General features: G+C 37.6%; 2 protein-coding genes across 4 annotated transcripts; one reads left to right on the forward strand and one right to left on the reverse strand.

The window, feature by feature from the left end:
- The first annotated feature begins 13,309 nt into the window (after positions 1-13,309).
- Positions 13,310-16,241, forward strand: LOC110751406 (putative serine/threonine-protein kinase PBL18). Of its 2 annotated transcripts, XM_021951876.2 has the most exons (8): positions 13,310-13,630; positions 13,725-13,823; positions 13,907-13,984; positions 14,063-14,382; positions 14,468-14,603; positions 14,744-14,880; positions 15,009-15,132; positions 15,345-16,241. In XM_021951876.2, the coding sequence occupies exons 1-8, from the start codon at positions 13,558-13,560 to the stop codon at positions 15,752-15,754; spliced, it is 1,377 nt and encodes a 458-aa protein (XP_021807568.1). In that variant the 5' UTR covers positions 13,310-13,557; the 3' UTR covers positions 15,755-16,241. The 2 variants fall into 2 exon arrangements, with proteins under 2 accessions (XP_021807568.1, XP_021807567.1); XM_021951875.2 differs by having other exon boundaries at positions 13,907-14,382.
- A 258-nt stretch (positions 16,242-16,499) lies between these two features.
- APK2B (protein kinase 2B) lies at positions 16,500-20,251 on the reverse strand. 2 transcript variants are annotated; one of them, XM_021951756.2, is made up of 6 exons: positions 19,868-20,251; positions 18,414-18,760; positions 18,190-18,325; positions 17,851-17,987; positions 17,621-17,744; positions 16,500-17,073 (listed from the first exon to the last, which is right to left on the reverse strand). In XM_021951756.2, exons 1-6 carry the CDS (start codon positions 19,920-19,922, stop codon positions 16,619-16,621), a joined length of 1,254 nt encoding a protein of 417 aa, XP_021807448.1. In that variant the 5' UTR covers positions 19,923-20,251; the 3' UTR covers positions 16,500-16,618. The 2 variants fall into 2 exon arrangements, with proteins under 2 accessions (XP_021807448.1, XP_021807447.1); XM_021951755.2 differs by having other exon boundaries at positions 19,859-20,251.
- Between the last annotated feature and the right edge of the window lie 706 nt (positions 20,252-20,957).

The following is a 20,957-nucleotide window of genomic DNA, read 5'->3' on the forward strand; positions in this document are numbered from 1 at the left end:
CGGAACTTCTTTAACTTGTCCATGTCGAATCGGCATTTTCTTTCCTTTCTTTTCACATATTCTCTGATGGTGGTTTCCGTAAGGTTCAAGGAACAATTGACGTATTTGTAATGGGTATCGTGCACAATCTTGACATGAAACTTAACCGGCTGCACTGATGAACGGTTCCGATTATGAACAGGATTAGGGTTATTTAGTTTCTGCGGTAATGTCGTAGATTCTGAAGCTGAAGAGTTCACGCTCGTGATGGATGGCATTGGCAGGGAAGTCTTCCATGGAAATTAGTCGCGTCTGGAAACTTAGAGTTTGAGATTGCTTTGGTTGTTTGAAGAAGTGTATTGTGGAGTGAGAGGACTAACAGATATATATACAGGGTGGTGGGTTTCCTTATTCGTTGGGGATTGGCCGACTAAGACTTGAGTTGCTTGATCAAAACGTTTCCTTTTCTTTCCTTTTGGTAATGGGAAACCGCCTTAATTTCTTAAGAGAAAGTAACTAATTAGGTTAACTCTAGAAAATGGGCCCTTCAAATGAAATTGGTAACCAACAATAGTCGTAAATGTGTGTTATACCTACCTAGATGTATGTTATTGATAAGCACACATAATTAATTTGTATTATTCTTCCTCCAATATAAAGATGTGTGTCATACAAGAACATAGGCATCTTCCGCTAAAAAAAATTAATAATTTTCTTTTCAATATTATAACGAAGAAAAAAGTTTGAATTTTGATTTAAAGATAAAGGTATTGGGAAAAGAAAAAAAAAAATTACAAATAGGCCCATTCTAGCATTACATTTTATACAAAAAGCCCTTTAAGTCCAATACTTTAGAAAAACTTCATGTTGTACTTTCAAGTGAACAATTATAACACATTAATAACCAATTAGAATATGACAAGTGGCTAGTTGAGGGCTTTTTTTTTTTCTTTAAACATACTCTCTAAGGATTTTTGTATAAAATTTCATGCTAGAATCCACCCCTTTTTTTTTTGGCCACTTGTTAATTCTAATAGTGAGAAAATGTGTTCGAATTTAAGAGAATTTTAAGGTCTCTGGCTCAAGATATATAATTATTCTTTGTAAACCTATATGTGTGGTTCAAGTCTACCTATATATGATTTCTCTCTCTCAAGTCTCAGTTTTTGTGCATTGTAGCTTGTTTTATCATTTATTACATACACCAATTGAAATAAGAACAAGTAAATAAGCGTTACGTACGCTTGAAAATTTTACCACCATAAATCCTTAATTGATGTTGTTGAATTGAACAATTTGAGTCAATCATTAGAACACAACATAAGTATATGTCTGTAATTTTTTTATTTTTTTGGAGATAAAGGCAATGTTGCATTCATAATTTAGGCATAAAGGCCGTCAGCCACAAGGGCTGCTACAAATACACATAATCACAAAGGGTTATTATAAATATGGAAGCACAGTAACCACAAAGGGTTAGTCCAAATCCAGCCACACATGGCCAAATAAATTCCGTCATAAAAGCCACTAGCCTGGAAAACCACACACCAAAGTAAATCTACAACTACAACCTTTAAACTCTCACAAGTAGAGACTAGAGTACAAACAAGCATCAAACTCACAACGAGTTGATGCAATTATTACAACTCAACCAAGTTTAAACACACAAGTAAATAAAACTGCACAGTCACCTTGTCTATCTCCAAATCACAATTGAAACGAACCATGCAGATCTGAAGTAGATCTAAAGCAGAAGCTCCAACTCTGCAAAAAGAAGACAAACAAAACAACCAAGTGCATAATAAACTAGCCAAAATGGCAAAAAGCAACAAGCCAAAAGGGAAATCAAGGGAATGGGAGGAGTAGAGAGAGGGGAAGGGCAGAGAGAGAAGGGGGAGGGGAGGGAAGCCACCCACCCCCAAGGGGGTTGGCGGCTGAGGATGGTTTTGCTAGGGTTTTCTCCAGCTCAAGGGTTCTCACCATAAATAAAAAATGAAAAATAAAAATTAGGTGTTAGACATAACAATCCTTACTAATTAGGATTTGAGACATAGGGCCAGTTTGGCATTGCTGTGCTGTGAAAATAATCGCTGTCAGATTTGCTGTGAGAGAAATCAGCTGTGAGAGAAAGCAGTTTGGCGTTTGGTAAACTTTTTGTTATAAGTGCTGTTTGTACAATAATCAGTTTCTGAGTGTTTGGTAAATTTGTTTGTAAAAGTGCTGTGAGCTGTGTATAATGACTAAAAAGGGCATTATGCTGAAATGACTTTTCTGTTCAAGTGTTTGGTAAAAGGAAAAGCACTTTCACTTTAGCTTATATAATTTTTTTAAAATTAAATATGTTTCCATCACACCCTAAAAATTATTTTAATTATAAAATAAATAAAGTATTCCATTAAAAATAAATATATTGTCAATAATATGGTTATAACAAAAATTAAACTAGTCCTAAACAAGCAATCATATACATTTCTAAGCAGATGAACTCATTAAACTTGCGGCTATATTATTTCTCAATGCCTCCATTTCTTGTGTTACAGGACCATCTTCTTGTTGTGCATCAACCTCTCTCTCAATCTCTTCATCTTGAGTACCATTTAGGTCATCTTCACTTTCATCAAAATGACAATCACGTTTGGCATGTCTTCTTATATAGTTATGAAGTGCCATGGTTGCAATAACTATTTTGACTTGTTTTGCAAAAGGATAACTAGGCATGTCTCGTAAAATACTCCATCTCTTTTTCCATACTCCAAAAGTGCGTTCAATAACACTTCTAAGGGAAGAGTGTGCATGATTGAATACCTCTTTATGACCCATCGGTTGAACACCCCTACGAAAATCAGGAAGATGATATCTTTCACCTTTATATGGTCCTAAGTAGCCTCTCATTTGTGGGTATCCCGCATCTACTAGATAATATTTTCCTAACACAAAATTTTATAGATTATTCACAATGTAAAAAAACTGAAATATAAATTATATGAATTTTTTTTCTTTAGATAGAAATAGTACCATTTGGAGGTTTAGGAAAATTCAAACTTTGATCACGTAAAGCTGATAGAAATATCCTTGTGTCATGGGCCGTGCCTTCCCATCCGGCACATGCAAATATAAATTGCATGTCAAAATTGCATGCAGCCATCACATTTTGGGTAGGTATCCCTTTTCTACCAATAAATGGTATTTGATTAGAAGGAGATACTACAGCTTGCACATGAACACCATCTATAGCACCAATACAATCCTACAAGTGATAAAAAGACAAACATAATATTAATTATAACATAATAAAACATAGACAAATATTTAATAGTATATGTAATAGTTACCTTGAAATGAGGCATATATCTAGAATCCTGTAGGATTTCCTTTGGAGTGTTGTTAAACGCATTTTCCAATGGTTTAATTACATCCACAGCCAAACGACATACAACATCAAGTAAGATACTAAAATATCTGCTCACAGTCTCACCAGAATGTTGAAAGCGATCTTGTGCTTGCCTATTTGCAGAACCATGTCCTAAGATGTTCAAGAACATCCCTAACATCTCAGCAGCACTCATTCTTCTTGAACCCTTTAATGCGTCTCTTACCTGAGTCTTGTGGCTCAGCAGTGAGCTTCAATGGATCCAACAACAAAAAACCGTAGGCAGAATGGAAGAGAAGGAGAAGAGTGGGCTCTGTGAAGAGATTGTGTGAAGAAGCAACGTGATGTGAGGGAAGGAGGAAGAGAGAGCGTGAAAATAGATTGGGGTATTTTCGGAAGTTGTAAAATTCATTAAAACCCAGCGCTCTCTCAAATCTGATTACCGTATAATCAGAAAATGAAAGCAGGTCATTAGCTGCTTTCATTTATTGCTTTCTCTCACAGCAATTTTTAACAATAAGTGATTTTCTTATAGGTTACCAAACGGGCTGGGCTTCCCGAAATTTTTTAAAAATCACTTATTACCCCAAATAAGCAATGCCAAACGGGTACATAGAGTATTTCTGTTTGGGTTTTAATACCTAGGAATAAAATTTTGTGAAAGCTACCTATATATGATAGTATTTCTTGTTTTATCATTTATTACATACACCAATTGAAATAATCACAAGTAAATAAGCGTCACATACGCTTGAAAATTTTACCACCATAAGGCCCCGTTTGGGATTGCTTTTTTTCGCCAAAAACCTACTTTACTTTAAAGTTAAGCAGTTTAAGGTGTTTGGTAAAAAGAAAATATCCCGATTATTTTAAAAGCGATGGCCTTTTAACAGCAGCTTTTAAAAGCAGGCTCTAGGTTGCTTTTTAAAGCTGCTTTCAAAAGAAACAGATATGGACATTTAATGAATTTTTTTAATTCCCAAAATACCATAATTCATTTTAAAAAATGACACCACCTCCACTTCCACATCCAACTCCACCACTTGCACCACCACATTCACTACCTCCACAACCACCGCCACCACCACCACCACCACATTCTCCTCCTCCTCATCCTCCGCCACCACCACCACAACCACCACCTCTTCCACCTCTTCCACCTCCTCCACCACCATCACCACCTCCTCCTCCACCTCCACCTCCACCTCCACCTCCACAACCGCCACCACCACCTCCTCCAAAACCTCCAAATCCACCACCACCTCCACAACCAACATCACCACCACCACCACCACATCCTCCTCCTCTTCATCCTCTGCCACCACCACCACATCCACCACCTCCACCACCACCTCATCCAAAACCTCCAAATCCACCACCACGACCTCCACAACTGCCATCCCCACCACCACCACTATCACAACCACCAACTCCACCTTCATCACCACCACCACCTTCATCACCACCACTACCACAACCACAACCACCAACTCCACCTTCATCACCACCACCACCTCCACTCCATCACTACCACTACCACCACATGATTAGTACATAACACTTTTAACATCATGTCTATTTTAGTCATTATTCACAGTTACAGCAATTTTATATTAAAATTTACCAAACGTTTTTTACACTGCTTTTTGTACTAACAGCACTTTAAAAATATTGTTTACCAAACATGGAGCTGCTTTACTTTACAGCTAATTATTTTCAAAGCACAGCAGAAGCAACTTTTTTTAAAAGTGACAGCAATCCCAAACTGGGCCTAAATCCATTCATTGATGTTATGGAAGTGAAAATTTCGAGTCAATCATTAGAACACAACACAAATATATATCCATAATTTTTTTATTTTTTTATTGTTGAAATAAAGGCAATTTTGCATTCATAATTTAATCACAAAGGTTGTCAGCCACAAGAGTACAAATACACATAAGGCTCGTTTGGGATTGTGTCTCTAGGAAGTACTTCTGCTCATAAGCGCTTCTAATAAAAGCGCTTTTAGTATAAAAATATTGAATTTCCATCAAAATAAAAATAAAAATCCAAGTGCTTCATGAAAAAACATATAGCATGTGCTTCTCCAAAAAGCGCTTCTATGACCTAGAATAGCTTCAACAAATACACATAATCATAAAGGGCTATTACAAATATGGAAGCACAGTAACCACAAATGGTTAGTCCAAATATGGCGCCAAAGAAATTCCGAAATAAAAGCTACTAGCCTAGAAAACCAGGTAAATACCTCCACGCCACCAAACTAAATCTACAACCCTTAAACTCTCACAAGTAGAGACTAGACTACAAACAAGCACCAAACTCACAAAGAGTTGATGCAATTATTACAACTCAAGCAAGTAAATAAACCGCTCAGTCACTTTGTCTATCTCCAAATCACAAGTTGAAACGAACCACAGAGATCTGAAGTAGATCTAAAATAGGGGCTCCAAATCTGTAAAAAGAAGACAAACAAAACAACCAAGTGAAGAACAAACTAGCCAAAATGGCAAAACAACAACAAACCATAGGGGAAAGCAAGGGAATGGGAGGAGTAGAGAGAGGGGAAGGGTGGAGAGAGAAGGAGAAGGGGAGGGAAGCTACCAACCCCGCAAGGGGGTTGGCGGTTGAGGATGCTTAGGGTTTCTCTTGCTAGGGTTTTCTCTTGCTCAAGGGTTTTCTATTACCGTTTTTCTTCTGCTTTCAGTGCCTGATGACTAAGTTTGAAACATTCCAAATTTTATTGAACTAAGAAGCTGTTAATCTTTACATAAAGCAGTATAATGATTCTTACAAATTTACAAAGTAGCTGGACCAATTTCTTATCAACTTAAAATTGAAACCGATCCAGAATTCCACTATAAACAATTAGGAATTGAATGGAATATAAAATTTATAAGCCATTAATTCACCAAACTTCAATCTTATCAAACCAAGGTTTAAACGAGATGAAATACAAACACAGAGCTGCAATAATAGTTTATCTCCAGAAACTTTGCAGAGCCTCATTAAGAAAATAGGGCTGAAGTATCCCAGCAGCATAGTGTAATTCATCAAATCTGCATTATAAATGTATATATGTACGTTTAGAAATCAAGCCAAAAAAGTTATAAGGAGAAAAGCTGTACTGGATTGCAGCGAAAGGGGAGCTCAGTGAACGAAAACTTCAACTTAAATCCCAATTCAACAATATGCAAGTACTGTACGTAGTTAGATATAAGGATCGTTTTATATCATATACAACATATAATTAGGCTGATCAGAAGATTACATATATTTTTCTGGCATCGATCTGGTTGATACGTGTCAGATGGTACCCGGAGTTCCCCCAAACACTTCAGTAGGATGAATTAGGGTACATATGTACTACCCTTGATAATTTCCCCAATGAAGTGATCAAGGGAACTCCAGGGAACAACTGACAATCTCTTCTGATTTTTTTCTCTTGTTGTGGTCTTGTGTAGGGCAGTTACCTACAATATTTATAGTAGCTAGCTATGTTACTGCTCATTCATAATATCTGAATTAAGAAGGCCTTGCTAGCCCTTCTCGTATGTACTACGTACAACGTAGGAGAACCATTAGATTAGACACATGATATCCTAGGGTTGCCCAATTACCTAAATTGATGATGAACCTGGTCAGAATTGTGGGGAACATGAGAGGATGGGAATATTGTTGAAGTGAGTGGTCACAAGTTCTCCCCATGGCCACAGCTTTTATATTTTTAGCACGCATCCTCTTCAATCACTTTCATTCCCATATTTAAGATCTTACATTTTCAAAACAAAATCTCCAATACACGTATGCTTGCATTGGAGCCCTAAGGCACATTGTACTTAGCTAGTTAGCTTAAAGACAACTCTAAAGGGAAGTTAGTGAACAAACATCTTAGCTTAATTGTGTGTTGTGCTTATCAGATTAAGTCAAGATTCTATGGATGAAGAGTTGAACTAATCGGCGCGAGCCAGGTGGTTATCTTGTTGATGCTATTGCTCAACTTGGAGAAACTTTCTAGACGTGTGGCGAATTTTCAAGCCTAACACGTGGACAACACATATTGGGTGACGTGGAGCACATGTGGCCGTTGGGCTTTTACACGTGGGCTAACCTGGCTCTGATACCATGAAGAAAGTTGAGGTTCCACTCCAAAACCAATTGGCAATAGGGGGAGTAGCCCAACTCTTTATAAGCCCTTGCTAGGTTTCTCAACTTTCCAATATGGGACTTTATACCTTCACATTCTCACACTTATGTGTGATGATCACATGCGCTTAGCATATATGTACAAGATTTTGGTAGAGATATCTGTGAAAAGGAAAGGCTGGACAAGTAGATCGACACAGCTAGCTAAGCTATTTCTATCTATCAAAAAAGGCAGAATGGCTTATGTGGCCTCTCACCATAACGGCCTCAAGATTCTTTCCTAAATTACTTACCTTCAATTCAATCTAACCCACACTTGAGTCTAGGTTCACTGCCGAGTCCCGACCTAGTTCTAGCTAGTTCTGTTGTGTCGTCCTCTCTAGTCTCTGCTTAAACATACTTCAGAGCCAAACATATCATGTGGTGACCAAACGCAAAGTAAGCTAGATGCATGTGCACTACTATAAATAGATTACTAGCATTCATATCTGGTTTCATAAGTTCCCAAGCAATCAAAACTAGCTAGTCGTAAGATAATAGTACATCTGGAATCAGGTGTCCCCTAGAGTTCCCCTGAACACTTCACTAGGAAGTCTAACTCCCTTAATTAAACTAATTAAGGGTTAAGTTATACGTACGGTCTTTACTGAAGTGTTTGGAGGAACTCCGAGTGTCATTTGATGATATCTCAAGACTCCAAGAACTACAGGAGAAGCAGCCTAGCAGGTTGGTTATTACCACATGCAGGACGTATATAATTGACTTTGGTGCATGGGGGTTTGAGTTGATTATAATTAGCTAGCCTTCTTGCATATTCAGATCCAGCCAATTAACACACTTTATTTCTCTTATTTGAAAACAAGATTTTCATTTCCACAGCACCCCTTCCCTACACATGCAGTTTTCCATCATTGATCTTCTAATTAGTAGCCCAATAATGAAATGAAGCATGCATATACTTTTTGTTTTCTTGTGTTCACAGGACGCCTGAGAAATATACTTGGGAGTTGGGAGAGGACGACTAGAGCCATCCACGAAGAGCGAGCACATATAAATATTATAATTTTCTTCTTTGACTTATTTTGCTTCTTTAATTACTAGTTACAAACAAACTTACAACTTGGGCGCTGTACTTTATCCTCAATATATATGGTTACAATACATGATTGAATATCAAGTCCATATATAGATGCACTTGATGTCGTACGAGACCAAAAATTCGAACTACAACTTCCTTAATCCATCACTTTATTTTCATTTCTGAATTTTTATATTTTGTTTAGTTTTAGGGCTTACTATAATTTCTTAATCTGCCTCAAAACCAAAACCAAAACGAATCACCAATGGCTCTTGCAAGTGTATTGCTAGCTTGGCCCTCAATTCTCAAGTTCTTGGGATGCATTGTTAGACCGCACAAACCCATAACAGAATCCAAGTTCCAACCTAGACGTATGTTCACTATATATATATATATACAGTGACGGATCCAGGAATTTCCTCTTCGGGGGTCAACGTATAAAATCTCACAAATTTTTTTTAGACAAATCTTTTTTTTTTTCTTTCTCTTCTGTCTTTTTTTTCCTCAAGGAAGTCACCTCCTCAGTTAGCGCTGCACACTCCCGCGTCCTCGCTTTTTCAGCACCATCATTTTCCTCCCACTTGCGTTGCGTTTCTCAACCCAACTGAAAGAGAAGACCAAAACAAAAAAAAAAACAAGAGAAAAAGAAAAGAAGAATAGAACAGAAAGTGAATAAGGAGGAGGAAAAAAAATAGAACAGAACTGAAAGCTCTTATAATAACCCAACTGAAAACTTCCAAAAATTTTCAACCCTTGAAATCTATATTTGATATTTCACGATTTAACTTCTTTCAATGATGGATAGGACACGGCCAGTTGAGAGCTCAATCAATTTCAATGAACTAATCTATTTTGAAAACTCTGATGAGAGAGAGAGGAGGGAGATGAGGTTTTTTATTTTTTACTATTTTATAAGTAAATTTGGTTATTTCCCTTCAATGAAACTAATGAATTACATTTGTATGAAAGGGGGGGAATTATCGGGGGGAGAAAGCAGCAGCAAGCTGCCTTTTTTTTTTTTTTTTTTTTCTTCAAAAAACCTGTGAAGAAACGACGTCGTTTTGACATCCAGCGAACAAAAAAAATAGAAGGCGCGCGCTGCGAGCAAGGTAGCTGCACTGCCCTTCTTCTCCAGCTGCACACAAGTTACCCCTTTAGGGCATTTCGTCGAACACCTTGCGAGGGTCAAGATTGGCTGCTCTAATGGAAGATTTCAGAGGTTGCAGGGGTCAATTGACCACCCTTGCTCCTCTATGGATCCGCCCCTATATATATATATATATTATGTGGATGTCTGTACGTCATGTATTTTTTAATATCCCTCTATGTTTTCCCCTCTGTTTATAATGGTGTATGCACAGTAATAACATGTGGATGTCCGGATAAGAAAAGAATAAATATATATAGGGTGTTGTTAAACAAACCCTATGTTGAGGCCCAAAAAAGTCACGAGAATCCCAAAGACATTTAAAGCCCAATATAACATATAATGTTGGTCATACGTTAATCCAAACTGTATTTTGGGAATTAATTCATTAAATAAATAATAGTGTCCATGCCATGCGAAGCCAATAATACATTTTTCATGTTTCAATCAGCTATCAAGCTCACATGAACCCAAGTCATGTGGTTTACGGGGCTTGCACGAGGGATTGTGGTGTGGAAGGTTACGAAGGTCCACAAGGCCCACAGAAGCTCTTAGATAATGGAGACTTTGGGCTAGCTACTTGGGAGCACCAAAGTCCAAGCCCATTACTTAGAGTTCTCCAATGTGAGTGAGCAAATGAGATATTTTTCAAGCACTTCTTTTTACCCATTGGAAATAGTCATTTTCCAAATGTCTAGCTCTACCCGCTGGAAATAAGAATGTCCCAATGCTCCCTATTACCCGTTGGAAACAAGCCAACTCCAACACTCCCTTTAACCCATAAGAAATAGTCATTTTCCAATGCCTAGCTTTACCTGCTGGAAAGAAAATAGCATGCCCCAGTGCTTCTTTTTAACCATTGGAAATAGGCTAGTTCCAACACCTCCTTTTACCTATTGGAAATAAAAGAAAACCATCACCCTCTATAAATTGGGAGGCATTTGCTAGGCAAAAAATCAGTCTCTCTTGGTTGCTGCAAGCTTCTCAGCAACCATGGGAACTCATCTTCCTTCCTCCTTTCAGCTGCTGCAAGCATTACAGCGACAATACCAGCCATCAACCTTCATCCTTTGGCTACTGCAAGCATCCCAGCCGTCATCGACCAACATCTTTTGGTTGCTCAAGCACCCCAGCAACCATTAAACCACTTTCCTTCCTCCCTTCGGCTGCTGCAAGCATTCCAGCGGCCATCCTAGCCATTCCTCAACCATCATAACCATATTTCCTACTTTCTCACTCTTGAAATCCATCATCTTCTCTATAAAGCCTCACCAAGCATAACTCCAAGCTTTTCCTTCCTTTCAAGCTATAAACACCATAGCCTTCAAACCTCAAGCTTTTCCTCCCATTATCCTTCTCTTGAAACTCTTAAATCCATAAAGCCTCACCAAGCATAACTCCAAGCTTTCCCTTCCTTCCAAGCTATAAACACCATAGCCACAAACAACAAATTATCAACACCCAAACTCAAGCATATCCAACACCAAGCCATAGCACATGCATTCTCATTTGCTAAACTTGTGGATCTTTAGCTCCCACACTCCAAGCTCTCATGCCAAACTCATATAATCTCATATCAACATTAGCAAGTCATCTTTAACTCTTCGTCAAGCTGCCGGAAACATCAGCAAGTCATCTTCAACTCTTCTTCAAGCTGTCGGAAACATCAGCACCAAACACGCAGTCGCTGGAAGAAAAACAAAGTACTCCCCTGGGACTTGCTTCTCCCTCGGGATGCTTTGAGCCTAGTCCTCGCTAACTCAGAAAAAGGGGCAATGAAAGTTTGATCCACTACTCTATGGCGATCTGAGAATCAACAAGCCAGGAAGAGCCTTCCGACTGAAAAAGACCCCAACACCTTAAAATTAACTAAGTACACTCTATGATCTAAGTACACCCTAATATTTAAATCAAAATATAAAATTAACTAAATACACCATATTTAACTACCAAAACTACCCGTGATACACCCTAATATATTCAACAGAGTTTATTACTATATAATTAATTAATTAATTAATTAATATACGATTAATTAGCATATGGGAGGTTGTAGCCATTGGATTTCTGTTAAGATTTCAGATGGCCCACTACTAGTAACATCAATATTGTCCCCAACTTAACCACATGTTTAGTAGGTGTGGGGTTTTATACAAAAGTGCTCGATGTTATTAGGAGTGGAACCATTTATTATATGGGACTTTCTATTTTGTTAAGTTTCCCATATGGGACTTTGTGTATTCTTTAACACTCCTCACGTGTGACCACTTTTTAGTGGGCCACATGTGTAACCAATTCCACATTCGGTCACCTTTTTTTAAATAATAATAATAATAATAATAATAATAATAATAATAATAATAATTGATTTGGGGTTTGTTTGATTTTTGGTTCAATTTGGGGTTTTTGTTTGATTTCGGTTTAATCAGGCGGCCTGCTCTGATACCATGTTAAGATTTCAGAGGGACGGACCCTTAGCCCACTAGTAGTAGTAACATCGATATTGTCCCCAACTTAACCACTTGTTTAGCAAGTGTGGGATTTTATACAAAAGACCTCAATTTTATTAGGAGTGGAACTACTTATTATATGAGACTTTCTATTTTGTTAAGTTTCCCATATGGGACTCTGTGTATTCTTCAACAGTTTCTTGCTAGGTTTGCCTTTTGCTTAGGTTGCATTGGTTTTATCTGTTCTTGGTGCTGTCATCTGGGTTCTTGTGTGAGTTCATTCATACACATTTTCCTTGATTTTTTATTTATTTTTTAAAATTATTTACTTTAAAAAACCAAAATTATTTACTCAAAATCCAGAAATACGCCTTATAGATATGTTTTTGGGTAGTGTTTTTCGCTTACGTTTGATTAGGGTTGAATATGGTAAATATGGTGTACTTATTTAAATTATATTTGTTTCACAATTCAATATATCATTTTTTGTCATTTTATATTAGGCTAAATTAGTAATTCAATAAATAGTTTGGTACTATAAAATGTACTCAGTCAATTTTAAGGTTCATTTAACAACACCGTATATATGTGTTGAAATCATTCATTACAAAGGACCTTTCCTTCACATAAACGACATACCCCTTTATATTCCTAATATACGAGACACATGAACTTCCAGATATTTTTGTGTCGTTTACAAGTTTTTAACTTCTTCAATGGTTCAGAAACCCCAAACTCGCGGGGCACAAAATCCTTGCTTATTTGATTAAAAAAGGGAAAATGAAAAAAGTAAAGCTGACTAGAGTTGACTGTGTACTATAATCTTCATCCCCTTTTACTAATACTAGAAGAATCGGTTTTTTGTCTTTACACCCACCATCTTGACCCTCAGGTTGAGAAGCTGCGCCCAGACCACCTCTTCCAGCTGTATTAACCATTTAATTACTAATCCAACCACTAATATAATATTAATTAGGAAGTTAGGATCAATATCAATCATCAATCTAAGCTGTTTTGATAGAGGCATAGAGCAACCATGTGCACATTTCCTAATGACAAATTGTGACAAGAGAAAAGATTTCATAGTTTTTTCCAAACTTGATCACCTTGTAATAATCGGCAGCAGTGTTGCGTTGTCCTTAATCATCGAAATAACTTCAAACCCCGCACGTAGTTTACCCACCTAGCTCACATCACCAGATCATCTATAACTAGGTTGTATTTAGTTTTAATTAATTATAATCGTGTTTATCATTCTACTGCACCTTGTTCCTCATTGTCATTAATATAATTAACCAAAGTCTCTGATCTCTTTCCTCACAACCTTAATTAATGTCTTTCGGTTCTGCTTCTTCTACCACAATTGTCATCAACAACTGGGGTGATGGGAAATTGCTTGAGGAAAAAGATTCAAGTGCCAGAGTCACCAGTTGCCATTATTCCAAGGCCTCCCACTGGTTTGTTTGCATTCATCTTATGATCATTATGATGAGAATATTTAAGGCATGAAGTTTTTAACTTGAAAATCTTTTCCTCTGTCATTTGGTAAAGGGGACATTGGGTTACAAGTTTCTCTCCCCAAGAAGAAGATTAATGGAACAGTTGAAGAGAGAGCTCCAACTGCTTCCCCAACTTTCTTACAAGGTCAAGGTACTTAAAAAAATGTCCATTTTTTGCTGAAAAAATGTTTGTGTTTATTACTTCTCTAATGAATATAAAATGGTTTGTGACAGAAAAGCAGAGTAGACATGAAAGACGTAGATTACCACTTCAAGAAAGGAATTCAATCGTCTGTTCAAACACAGATATAGGTACTTATTGTATCTATTTTAAAAGTCATTTCTTTTCCTTTGCTAATTATTTTGTTCTTTCTATTTGTGTGTATGTAGCTGCAGAAAAGATTGGTAAAAATACAAGGCATGGTTATACAGCCACTCCAAGCCCAAAAAATTGGACTTCGGAGACGGTTACTAGGAAGGAAGGAGTGTTCCGGGATTACAAGCTTTACTGCTTTTGTTATAGTTCCTTGAAAGCTGCCACACGCAAATTTAGCAGTAAGAATTTAATCGGGCAAGGCGGATTCGGCGATGTCTACAAAGGGTATGTCAGTTATTGCAACATGAACTCTGCTGCAAAACCAAGCGAAGGATTTCCTATTGCTATCAAAAGGCTCAGGAAGACTGGAGCACAAGGCCATGAACAATGGGAGGTCAGCTTTTGTTATTTCTTTAACTCTCACAGTTTCTCTCTGCCTCTCTGTCTGCTTGTGTGTGAGGTTTATGTTATGCCTGCAGAATGAGAGGAAATTTATGAGCAAAATAAGCCATCCAAACATAGTGAGGCTAATAGGGTACTGCTGCGAAGGTGAGCACAGAATGTTGGTCTATGAGTATATGAGCGGAGGAAGCTTGGAGGCCCAACTCATGACAGGTACAGCACTCAGATAGAGAGAGAAGAAGAAAGTTCTGTGTTTTCTTTTTTACATATTATGTTGGCTGCATGTAATAGAGCCTAGAGTTAAGCTTAGAAGGAAGTTATTGAGCTAAAGTTGAGTTGATTGGCATAAACAGAAAATGCTACACAACTAGATTGGAGCAGAAGAATCAAAGTAGCACTTGGGGCGGCCAAGGCTCTGAATTGTCTTCACACTCATAAGACGCCATTCATTCATCGCGATCTAAAAGCTTCAAATGTTCTGTTGGATGATGTGAGTTTCTGTCACTCATGTTTCTTGACATATAAGATAACAAGTAGATTCTGATGAGGGCACCAAGCTGTGTTCACCTTATTTTTGTGGCTATATATCAACCTGATGATTATTAACCAACACTGCAGGACTGCAATGCTAAGCTTTCAGACTTTGGCCTTGCTAAATATGGACCCCGAGATGGCCAGGACCATGTAATGACAAGGATTCTTGGCACCAAAGGCTACATTGCACCTGAATACATAGGGACAGGTACTCAACCAGACACCAAAATCTACAAGGGCAGAGGAGCCTGCAATTAATTATAAGAATCCTTACGTACAACCGGTGTATACAGCATCTCTCACATTTCGTACTTCACGTGTTGGTTGCTTGACCAGTTATTTTACGAGGACATTGTATACAGCCGGCATGCCGGACATTTCATAGTCCTAAACAAGGTAATGTGTTTTTCATTTTTGCAGGGCATGTGACACTCAAAACCGATGTATACAGCTTTGGTGTGGTGCTCTTGGAGATTTTGTCAGGCTCCTGTGCCGTGAAGAAATACTCGGATGGGATGGCGGGTGATCTAACTAAGTGGGCTGAACCATATCTTAGCAACAGGCGGAAGCTGCATCATGTGATTGACCAGAGACTTGGAAATAACTTCCCTGTGGAAGAAGCTCACAAGTTTTCTGAGCTCATCCTCCGGTGCCTTGATTCAGACCCCAAGAGCAGACCAACAATGGCTGAAGTTGTGGGTGATTTGGAGCAGTTACAAGAAAACAGAAGCAGCAGCAGCAGCAATCGGATCTCGGTCCATGTTACTACGTTCACCCCATGCCCTCCTTACAGAAGCATTTTCCCCGGACGAAATGGATGTCAGGCATAGTAAGCTGATTTCCTTGATAATGCTATATCCCACAATGTCACGCTACAACATTGTGTATGAAAACAAAGGAAATAGTTTTTGCTTGAATTGCTTTTGGTCATATGGTAATGGCAGGCATTATATACAACTAGTAGAATTGGGTCATTGAGCTGCAAGTAATGCTCTATTGGTAACTAGCTAGCTGGCATTCTAGTATCATGATAATTCTCATGAACAAGTTTTCAATGGGAAAATAAGCCGTCATCCAATCTCATAATTTCAACATCAAGGAAATATTAAAGAGAACCCAAATCTTTAATATGAATTTTTCTTTAAGAAGAACCCGCTTCAAGAAGCTAGTTTCAGTTTTCAACATCACCTTTTCCAGTGATTAAGAGACCATCCACGTACACAAGGAAAAAAGTTGAACCAGCATGTTTGCCTAAAAAAAATCTGGATTTGTCATGCCCAGCCTTCATCAAAGAACCAATGCTTTAGCAAACCCTACTACAGCAAGTACAACAATATTTTACAAAGCATAAATGTTTTATAAGTAACAAGAGAGAGAGAGAGAGAGAGAGAGAGAGAGAATAGCATGTACTTGAACGGATTAAATTGGCAACAAGATAATTTGACACCAGCAGTTGTGACAGGATAATGAATGTCTGTCACCCGGCAAAATTATATATACTGATAGATGGCTAACTTTATACACTATAAACATCAAGCAGATTACCACTACAAAATAGCTACATAGCTTCTGGAATTACAGGTGGAAGTAACCTCAGAATAACTCAAAACTGTGTCAAATTACATGCCCAAACTTGATGCTATGTAAACAAATTATGGAGTCAAATAAGTAATTTACATAAAGGAGACTCTCCGTCAACGCACACGTGGAGATTGCCGGTGGGATAGCAATGGGGATGCACTTGGTGTTATATTGAGAGGAGAATGGTGTTGTCGCATTGGTGACCTCCGGTGAGGAACAGAAAGCGTCTGCTGTTCTGATTGAGAGTTTCTGGCTGCAGTTTTTGGGGCTTCAAGTTGTTCCAGCGTAGCTAATACCACTGACATTGTTGGCCTAAGTTTAGATTCTGCGCATAGGCATTGTGAAGCAAGAGTAGCAGCTGTAAAGGCTGCTTTCTGGGGATATTGGCCCTCCAACTTAGTGTCCATAATCCGAAATAGTTTTCTTCTGTCACCCAAATATGGTTTTGTCCAGTCTACAAGATTCTGCTCGAGACCAACTTTTGTTTTATCGACAGCTCGCCGTCCAGACAATAGTTCCAGTAATACAACACCAAAACTATACACATCACTTTTAGCAGTCAATCTACCTGTTAAAACAATGAAAATGGGTGTAAGCCAAGTAAAGAAGCATTACTATGTGATGTGAACACAGTGAATCCAAGTACTCAAGATTCTTTGTATTGTTTCCGCCACAACTATGGCTTGCACATAAATGCAGGGCCCATTTTTACAAAAGTTCCACCTTGAAGAAATCTTAATGTCAAATATTAAGAATAAATCAAATTTCTACCAAGAAATTATTCCCAGATACAACTCAAAAGCTTAACTTTTTTCTTTCTTGACCTTTTGAATCAATAGATGAGTAAATTCCAAATATCAAAAATCAAATCGCACTATTTAGATATCAGTCCAGAGAATTACTATATTCCCTAATTTTTCACCTGAACAGAAAGTTTGCAAATGATCACTAATTATTAGTCAACTGGCACCAAGGTGACTCCTCTAATCAAAGTGTTAGAGATGACCAGCCCGGACTATGGGAAGTTTGGTGAAATGGCCATAAAAAGATGCCTCAATGCAAACTTTGTTCAAAGGTGAAATAGCAACAATACTTAATATAGACATTAAACATACCTGTAGCAACATATTCAGGTGCTGCATAGCCTTGAGTACCCATGACTTGAGTAGATACATGAGTCCTGTCACCAGTGGGGCCCGCCTTAGCCAAGCCAAAATCAGAAAGCTTCGCATTGAATTCCTGGACCCCCATGCACCATAACGTCAGTGATTTATCCAATTTAATCATAAAATATTTAGGCATAACTGCTAAAGGGATGAACTAGTGTCCTCTTTGTTCAACATACTGAATCTAGTAAGATATTGGAAGCCTTAAAGTCCCGATATATGACTTGTGATTCGGCCTCATGAAGAAAACTGAGGCCCCTGGCAGCACCTATGGCCACTTTCATTCTTGTTGCCCATGAAAGTGGTTGCGGCCCTCCTGTGAAACAAATGTAAAAGTTCAACATTACATAGGTTTCAAGCCCAAACCAAGGAGTTTCTTCAAAATTGCAAATGCAACCTTGTTTGAGATTTAAACCCTTGAAAGAAAATGCGCATAAAAGTTTAACTTCAAGATAATTTAAACAATTGTGAGATGAGGGTGGGGGGAATTATTAACATCAGAGGGATACATCACTTACTTCTAAACAGATGATTCTCTAAGCTTCCTTTCGGCATGAACTCATACACTAAAAGACGGTTCTCACCCTCCAAGCAGTACCCGATTAGCTTAACCAGATTTGGATGGTACAGTTGGCCAAGATAATTTACTTCTGTCTGAAATTTATTGGCTATCAGTAAATAAGCCAAACATGAGATTTTATACACAACACACATACAGAAAATTGTTATAGAAGAAACCTACCAACCACTCCTTGTGGCCTTGGAAACCTTCAGGTTTGAGCTTCTTGACAGCAACAACCATTCCGGACCCTGGTTTTGCAGCTGTCAATGTGTGTTCATTAATCCATCCTTTGAAAACATAACCAAATCCTCCTTCACCGAGAAGACTGTCAGGGCGAAAATTTCTGGTGGCATTCTTTAGTTCATTGAATGAGAAGGCTTTCAAATTTGGAGACGACAATATTTCACCTTCAGTTCTTGGGGTAGGAAGACTTGAACCATTGCTCCTTTCACTAGATGATGGGATGGTCAAGCGGGAGGGAGCTGAGGAAGGGCTGGTTTTGCTGGAAATTTTGGAAACCCCTGATCCTGACAGGAGAAGTAGTTGGTAATCAACAATCAATTAGTAAATTGAGAGAGAAAAACAAAAGTAGGCCTACACCAATTAGATCGTTCCTCAAGAAATGTCATATGTAGTACAAATCTTCAAGAGTATGTTGCAAATTAATTCAAAATTGAAAACATTAAGAGTGTATAATATTTTTATTGGATTCTAAGAGGACAACTATGTAAACTGGTAGATCAACGTACAGAGTTTTAAGTTATCAGGTGATCTCAAAGAAGACTACAAGCTAGACTGGCTCACAAAAGACATCTGAAATTAAGCATCTTTTGAGGACCATAAAAACACCTTTCTTTTGGCACAAAGGTCCTCCATAATTTTCCCATCAGACCCCGAATGTTACTAAAGTCGTTGCTTTTAGAGAGTTTAGCGTGCCATTAAAGCTAAACCTTCACATGATCATAGTAACGAAAATAATTGTCAAAATTCACTCTCATAGATTGACCCCATTTTTAGACAAAAGCAAACTGAGAAAAATGTAACAATTATGAGCCTAAATGAGATTACCAAAAGTGCATTGAGCATTACCAAATAATGACAAACTCTATAAGGCTGTCTTCAACGTGTTCCTATATTCTCCTTAAATGGGAAAAATATCCTATGGTTGTAACAGGAACGGCTAAATAAAGATTAAAAACTTATAAATGACAGTGAAAAAATCGACGATTCATTGGGGGAAAAAAAAGTTCATTAGGAATTTTTTTTTTTTTTTTAAAAAAGAGAGACAGATCTTCCATTTACGAATATGCGCAGAAAAAATGAAACCAGGAGCTAAACAAAGAAAGAGACTTCATTTAATACCAAGCAGAAGTTGCTCCAAAAATGCTAATGATCTTATTCAACCGAGCTACCTAGAACCCAAAACGAACACAACTTTCTATCCAGTGAAAAACAACCAAACCTGCTAAAATTCCATTACTTTAAACCAAAAAAGACTCTCAGAAGAACATCAAAATATACCCATCAAAGAAACAACAAAATATAACCCATCAAAATACAAGACCAGTTCATTCAGAAATATGAACAAATAAGGTAATTTTCATAGTAAATTATTTATAAGATACCCAAAGTACCAAAGGAGCTCTGTGCTGTGTCTACTTTAGCTGAAGAATCTAAGCAGTTTCCCATTTGCTACTCCAAATCCCAAAGGCACTCTCTTTTTAGTCTCTTTACGACTTCTTACGAACACAAGGTTTTGTTGGTAAACAATCAGCAAGTCATTGCAAAGAGGGAAGAAGAAACTGTAGCTGACTTGTTCTGGGTTTTATATGATTGTGCTACTTTCTGAGAAAATACAAATAATATGAGGGGAGAAGACGAAGAAGAAGAAGAAGAAGAAGAAGAAGAAAGAGCGGTGAAGGTGCGGAAATGGAAACAGAGAAGAAATTTTGCAGACAGAATGAGTCTGCCTTGGCTAAGGCTTCGCCTCGTTTAAGAGTGACGACAAACGCGTGGGGGCTCGCTCACCAGTGACGTGCGCACCACCTTCACCTCGTGAATTCTCTTTAATAGCCCTCCCTCGTGTGGACTTGTAGTTTGTCAATGAGCCATCATTTGTGAGAATGACGAAAGTACCCTTCTCTCTATTTCCATTGAACCTACCTGTGATGTCCATAATTCTTTTTGTTTTCTTTGGGGAAGAAATTGATTAAATAAAAGAAGATGCCAACATCAGTTCTAATAGTACAATCGTCATTAGTGCCTAATTTAGTGTGGATTAATAACCCTTTTTGTGATTTCAATAGTATCAAAGTGGACGGCTGATATTTAAAAATGAATGTTAATTTGTGAGAAGAATAACTCGAATTTTATTGTATTTCTTATCAGAATTTGAGATGATTTTGAATATGTTACTACATTTGTTTTTCTTTATTATTGTAACTAGGATATTGAAATGTTATGAATATTGCACGAGGCGAGACGGGTGAGTACATAAATAATTATATTTATATATAATGGCTTACAAATTGCAATGATGTGTATGGGTTAATTAATTCAAATCTCCATTAGTCGACTTTGTAAGAGTCAAAGAAGCAAAAGAATAATAATTTTTTTTTAAATGTTGATAGTGCAAAGTAAAATAATAATATAGCAACACTCGATTTAAATAAAGGTGGAAGAAGAATGCTTGTTTATCACTCGATCCTACCTATATAGAATATA

This window comes from Prunus avium, chromosome 1 (genome assembly GCF_965620075.1).
Source record: "Prunus avium chromosome 1, drPruAviu1.hap1.1, whole genome shotgun sequence".
Taxonomy (NCBI): domain Eukaryota; kingdom Viridiplantae; phylum Streptophyta; class Magnoliopsida; order Rosales; family Rosaceae; genus Prunus; species Prunus avium.

Excerpts from the sequence above, each read along its gene's own strand:
- LOC110751406 (XM_021951875.2), top strand. The coding sequence starts at position 13,558 with ATGGGAAATTGCTTGAGGAAAAAGATTCAAGTGCCAGAGTCACCAGTT. Across the intron at positions 13,824-13,906 it reads AACTTTCTTACAAGGTCAAG|AAAAGCAGAGTAGACATGAA; the intron begins GTACTTAAAAAA and ends GGTTTGTGACAG. Across the intron at positions 15,133-15,344 it reads ACCTGAATACATAGGGACAG|GGCATGTGACACTCAAAACC; the intron begins GTACTCAACCAG and ends TCATTTTTGCAG.
- APK2B (XM_021951755.2), bottom strand. The coding sequence starts at position 19,922 with ATGGGAAACTGCTTAGATTCTTCAGCTAAAGTAGACACAGCACAGAGC. Across the intron at positions 18,761-19,858 it reads GAGCTCCTTTGGTACTTTGG|GATCAGGGGTTTCCAAAATT; the intron begins GTATCTTATAAA and ends TTCTCCTGTCAG. Across the intron at positions 17,988-18,189 it reads AGAGAATCATCTGTTTAGAA|GAGGGCCGCAACCACTTTCA; the intron begins GTAAGTGATGTA and ends TTTGTTTCACAG.